The sequence below is a fragment of the Physeter macrocephalus genome, chromosome 14, assembly GCF_002837175.3.
Source record: "Physeter macrocephalus isolate SW-GA chromosome 14, ASM283717v5, whole genome shotgun sequence".
Classification (NCBI taxonomy): Eukaryota; Metazoa; Chordata; class Mammalia; order Artiodactyla; family Physeteridae; genus Physeter; species Physeter macrocephalus.
This window is the reverse complement of record NC_041227.1, coordinates 58254695-58260918: the sequence shown is the minus strand read 5'-3', so window position 1 is coordinate 58260918 and position 6224 is coordinate 58254695. Positions and strand designations below refer to the sequence as shown.

Genomic DNA, 6224 nt, shown 5'->3' with positions numbered 1-6224 from the left:
TCTGATATGAGAATTGCTAGTCCAGCTTTCTTTTGATTTCCATTTGCATGGAATATCTTTTTCCATCCCCTCACTTTCAGTCTGTATGTGTCTCTAGGTCTGAAGTGGGTCTCTTGTAGACAGCATATATACACATCTTGTTTTTGTACCCATTCGGCCAATCTATGTCTTTTGGTTGGAGCATTTAATCCATTTACATTTAAGGTAATTATCAATATGTATGTTCCTATTCCCATTTTCTTAATTGTTTTGCATTTGTTATTGTAGGTCTTTTCCTTCTCTTGTCATTCTTTCTTCTGCTCTGTAGTAGTTATTTCCACTATTTAATCTTGCAGGTCACTTATCTGTTCTTCTGCCTCAGTTATTCTGCTATTGATCCCTTCTAGAGAATTTTTAATTTCATTTATTGTGTTGTTCATCACTGTTTGTTTGCTCTTTAATTCTTCTAGGTCCTTGTTAAACGTTTCTTGTATTTTCTCCATTCTATTTCCAAGATTTTGGATCATCTTTACTGTCATTACTCTGAATTAGTCTGGTGGTGTGTTTGGGGTGTCTGTGACCTTATTATGATTTTAGGCAGCCTCTGTGCTAATGGATAGGGTTTTGTTCCTGTCTTGCTAGTTGTTTGGCATAGGGTGTCCAGCACTGTAGCTTGCTGATCGTTGAGTGGAGTTGGGTCTTGGTGTTGAGATGGAGATCTCTGGGAGATTTTCCCCGTTTGATATTACGTGGAGCTGGGAGGTCTCTTGTGGACCAGTGTCGTGAACTTGGCTCTCCCACCTCAGTGGCACAGCCCTGATGCCTGGCTGGAGCACCAAGAGCCTGTCCTCCACATGGCTCAGAATAAAAGGGAAGAAAAAAAAGAAAGAAAGAAGAAGATAAAATAAAATAAAGTAAAATAAAATAAAGTTATTAAAATAAAAAATAATTATTAAGAAAAAATATTTTCTAAGTAATAAAACAAACAAAAAACTGACAGAACCCTAGGACAAATGGTAAAAGCAAAACTATACAGACAAAATCACACATAGAAGCACACACATACACACTCACAAAAAGAGAAAAAGGGAAAAAAATATATATATCGTTGCTCCCAAAGTCCACCTCCTCAAGTTGGGATGATTCGTTGTCTATTCAGGTATTCCACAGATGCAGGGTACATCAAGTTGATTGTGGAGATTTAATCTGCTGCTCCTGAGGCTGCTGGGAGAGATTTCCCTTTCTCTTCTTTGTTCGCACAGCTCCTGGGGTTCAGCTTTGGATTTGGACCCGCCTCTGCGTGTAGGTTGCCTAAGGGCATCTGTTCTTCGCTCAGACAGGACGGAGTTAAAGGAGCAGCTGATTCGGGGGCTCTGGCTCACTCAGGCCAGGGGGAGGGATGGGTACGGATGTGGGGCGAGCCTGCGGCAGCAGTGGCTGGCGTGACATTCCAACAGCCTGAGGTGCGCTGTGCGTTCTCCCAGGGAAGTTGTCCCTGGATCGCGGGACCCTGGCAGTGGCGAGCTGCACAGGGTCCCAGGATGGGAGGTGTGGATAGTGACCTGTGCTTGCTCACAGGCTTCTTGGTGCTGGCAGCAGCAGTCTTAGCATCCCATGCCCGTCTCTGGGGTCCGTGCTGATAGCCGCGGCTCGCGCCAGTCTCTGGAGCTCCTTTAAGTGGCGCTCTTAATCCCCTCTCCTCGTGCACCAGGAAACAAAGAGGCAAGAAAAAGTCTCTTGCCTCTTCGGCAGCTCCAGACTCTTTCCTGGACTCCCTCCCGCTAGCTGTGGCGCACTAGCCTCCTTCAGGCTGTGTGCGTGCAGTCAACCCCAGTCCTCTCCCTGGGATCCAACCTCCGAAGCCCAAGCCTCAGCTCCCAGCTCCTGCCTGCCCCGGCGGGTGAGCAGACAAGCCTCTCGGGCTGGTGAGTGCTGGTCGGCACAAATCCTCTGTGTGGGAATCTCTCCACTTTGCCCTTTGCACCGTGGCTGCGCTCTCCTCCGTGGCTCCGAAGCTTCCCCCCTCCGCCACCCGCACTCTCCACCTGCGAAGAGGCTTTCTAGTGTGTGGAAACCTTTCCTCCTTTGCAGCTCCCTCCCACTGGTACAGGTCCCATCCCTATCCTTTTGCCTCTGTTTTTTCTTTTTTCTTTTGCCCTACCCAGGTACGTGGGGAGTTTCTTGCCTTTTGGGAGGTCTGAGGTCTTCTGCCAGCGTTCAGTAGGTGTTCTGTAGGAGTTGTTCCACATGTAGATGTATTTCTGATGTAGTTGTGGGGAGGAAGGTGATCTCATGTCTTACTCTTCCACCATCTTGAAGCTCTCCCCTTTTCCTGTTTCTTGAGGTAGGCTTGTATAGCTATAAACTTCCCTCTTAGAACTGCTTTGGCTGCATCCCATAGGTTTTGGATCATCGTGTTTTCATTGTCATTTGCCTCTAGGTATTTTTTGATTTCCTCTTTGATTTCTTCAGTGATCTCTTGGTTATTTAGTAACGTATTGTTTAGCCTTCATGTGTTTGTGTTTTTTACGGTTTTTTCCCTGTAATGCATTTCTTTCTTTTTCTTTTTTTTGTTTTTTTTTGCGGTATGCGGGCCTCTCACTGCTGTGGTCTCTCCCGTTGAGGAGCACAGGCTCCGGACACGCAGGCTCAGCAGCCATGACTCATGGGCCCAGCCGCTCTGTGGCATGTGGGATTCTCCTGGACCGGGGCACGAACCCGTGTCCCCTGCATCGGCAGGGGGACTCCCAACCACTGCGCCACCACGGAAGCCCCTACTATTCCTATTTTGCAATAACCTCTTCGGCTCCAAAAAAATCACTGTGATCACTAACAAGAATAAATATAAGAATGTCAGAAATCGTTGTGAACATTGACTAAAATTCAGAGACACATATAGACACTCTTAAAGCTTCTCATTCAACTATCAAAACAAATTTAAGATCTGTCAAAATATAGTACCCTGTGCCAACCAACTGGAGCCCTAATTTAAGAATATTTTTATTTAAATGTATTTAATGTTAAAAAGATACAAAAAGATCCTGGTCGTATTTTCAAAAGTCTGTCTTACCTTATATGTATTCCAGAATTTCTGTCTCAGGTCCAAAAATATGTCTTCCTTTTCCTGGAGAATACTCATACCTATTTGAAAAAACACACACCAAAAGAATTTTAAAAGATTTAATACGAAGAATACTGTATAACAGTTCATGTTCAAGTTTTCTATTCCAATATGCAAGGTAACCACCACTATCACTAACTCAGTATGTTCCGTCTGACCCAACAGTGAAAACAAAAGATAATCTCCATTCTAAAGTTAGGTAAATTTTAAAGTAATGATAAATATGAAGTGAGAATAGCAGGGTACCGAGTTATAGCAGAATGATTATTTTTTTAAAAAGCTGTTAGAGAATTCACAAAAACCTCAGTGTTAGCATGGTGGGACTATTGGTGACTTTTCTTCTCTCCCTTCAAAACACTTTGTGAAATGTTTAAAATTTTAAAAATTTAATCTCCTTCTTTTACAAAAAGGCTGCCGGACTCTGGGTATTCTAGCAACTACAGATTTCCCATCTAAGAGGCTTTCTAAACGGAATTTGAAAGCAGAACACCAGTTCAGACTTCCTAAAAACATCTGGAAAACTTTGACGTTCAACAACCCTGAAAAGGAAGTCAGGGAACACGGACAAAACCCTCCTATTTTAGGAAAGGTGTGAAAATGAGAGTGCTTTAAAAAGTCTCCCCCAACTCTGATTAGGAAGAAGGGGAAATAAAATCTTTTTAGTCAATTGCAGGGGATTCTTAGAACAGGACCGGTAAGAAAACCAAGCCCACTATTGGTAATAGTATTCCACTTACCCAGCACTAATTAAGGGCTAAGCACTTGATGTGTTTTCTTTCATCTGACCCTCCTAACCCTCAGCTAAGGATGGTCGAGTTGCAGAGGAGGAAAAGAGCTCAGAGAGGTTGTTAGTGATCCAAGTCCAATCCAGGTGTGGATTCCGAGCCAGACCTTTTAATCACAACTATTCTAGCTCCCAAGGCAGCCCCAGCACAAAGGATCATCTGATACAGGCAATTTCCAAGTCTGAAGTGCCTTGAACAAACATCCAACCCACCCCCTTCCCACCATTCCCCCTTCAGTTTAACATGAGGAGAGGGAAACAGGGCCCAGAAATCTGAAATGCAAAACAAAGAAGCAATGTGGGCAGGAATCGGTTTCAGGGGCCTCGAGATTGAACCACAGGCCCCAGCAGCCCTGTGACTGCAGCAACTTTCTGGTTTCAGGAACGCTGACATCCCCCAGGGAGATGAAGACCATGACATGGATTGTGTTGCTTTCGGGCAGGTCATTTATCCCTTTGAGCCTCAGTTTCCTTGTCTGTAACATGGGAATAACATTATCTGCCTCACTGGGTTGTTTGAGGATTAGATAGGAATCTGACTCCCAAATGCCAGGGGCCCCCAACCCTCCATCCCATCACCAGAGTACAACGGCACTGCAGTAACAGGCATGAGGAACCTGTTTGCCAATCTGGCCTGGAAGTCACGCACTGGGATCAGGCACAGATCTTCTGATAAATCGGGCAGCTCCTGCTCTCAGGTCCTCTATCCCCTGACCTCACTGACCCCATGGGCCATGTGGTTGGCACTGCATCAGGCATGTTTCCTGTGGAGTTTGTGAGTGACTCTGGCCCCCAAAATAAGATCCATGGGGCAGTGTAGGTTCCTTCAAAGTGGTGACTTGACCACTTCAACACGGTTTAGAAGAAAGCACCGACAGCCACTGATAAGACCCCTTGGGGGATCTGTGATCCCCAATGCCAAGGCCAGGCCCAGGACCCTTGAATTTTCTTAGGGGATTGGGTGCCCCTCCCCTGCCCACTCCCTTCCAAGCAATAGAAAACGCTATGAAGATGAAGGCCACAGAGCCCTTGCCATTGTTTTTAGAATTTAGGGCGCTAAGAAAGGTTCCCAAAGTCAGGTCCTCAGGCTCCAGGGTGGACTTTTTGAGGAGGGGGCTCTCCAGACCCTCACAGGTACGGAGTCCTCTCATGGCAGGGGTCCGAGGTCTCCTGACATTTTCTGTGGGCTTTGATATGGGGATGGGACCCCCTTCAGGGAAATCTTGTTACAAAAGCAGGACTACCGCCCTGAGCACACATTTTGAGGGGAAACGGGCCGCACCTCAGATTCCACCGCCTCTGTCCGCACCATCCTGAATCCCCTCACCTTTTGTTTGTATGTTGGAAAGGAGTACCGCGCCAGTGGAAAAGAGGCCCCTAGCCCCCGGGTGGATCTTCCCAGGAGCAGGACCGGCCCCGCCCCACAACGTGGTCACGGGGCTCACAGCTGACATGGTAGCAAGCTGGGGTCTCCTCGACGTTCCTGTGGACCTTCATCAGGGGAAAATGGATCCCCAGCCCTGCCTCCCCACTTCTGGCCTACGTACGCCCCAGGCTCCCTGAAACCTCCAGCCCCAGACTACGGGCAACCTAGCGTCCGAACTGAGACCCTGGCCCCCTAATCCCTGGCCTCTCCGGCAACCGCCCCTCAATTTCTTTCCCCTCAATCCTGTTAATCCACGGTCCTCAGGCTTCTCGACCCTCGCACCTCGACCTCCGGCCCTCGTCCAGACCCTCCCAGTCCCCTGAACCCTGACCCCTGACCCCCACCCCAGGATTCCAACCGCGGTCCCCGGCCCCCAGAGTCCCAGGCTCCTGCACGGTCCCAGCCCCTTGAAACCCCGTCCCCTGCCTCTCGTCCCCCAGTTCCGGCCCCCAGGTGCCTGGCCCGGCTACTCACCGAAGTAGAAGGCAGAGACGTACACTGGCCCGCCGAACGCCTGGTCGCACATCACCTTGGCCAGGACGGTGCACGGCGCGCGCCCCAGCAGCGCGCGCTCCAGCAGGCGCAGCCACACGTAGTTGAAGTTTGCGTGGAAGGCCACTGCCACGGTGGCCACGTGACGCGTCTGCCGCCAGTCGGCAGGGCCACCCCGCAGCCGCTGCTGCAGCGCGTCGCCGGCTGAGAAGAGCGCGGCGTAGAGCAGCACGCTCGTGGGCCAAGGGTAGCGCCGGGCGGTGCGCAGGAGCTCCCGCCACCAGCCCGCCATCCCAGTGCCCTGGGCGCCAGCCAGCTACCGCCGCCAGCCAGCTACCGCCGCCAGCTCCAGGCCACGCCCACCGCCCCCCCCCCCCCCCCCCCCCCCCCCCCCCCCCCCCCCCCCCCCCCCCCCCCCGCCC

General features: G+C 49.8%; 1 protein-coding gene across 1 annotated transcript in view; it reads right to left on the bottom strand.

The window, feature by feature from the left end:
- The window catches only part of BMERB1 (bMERB domain containing 1), a 152073-nt gene extending 145979 nt beyond the window's left edge, over positions 1-6094 (bottom strand). The window contains exon 1 of the mRNA XM_055090799.1: positions 5785-6094. Within this exon, the coding sequence (XP_054946774.1) occupies positions 5785-6094 (310 nt within the window). The remainder of the gene's footprint in view (positions 1-5784) is intronic.
- Positions 6095-6224: the final 130 nt, after the last annotated feature.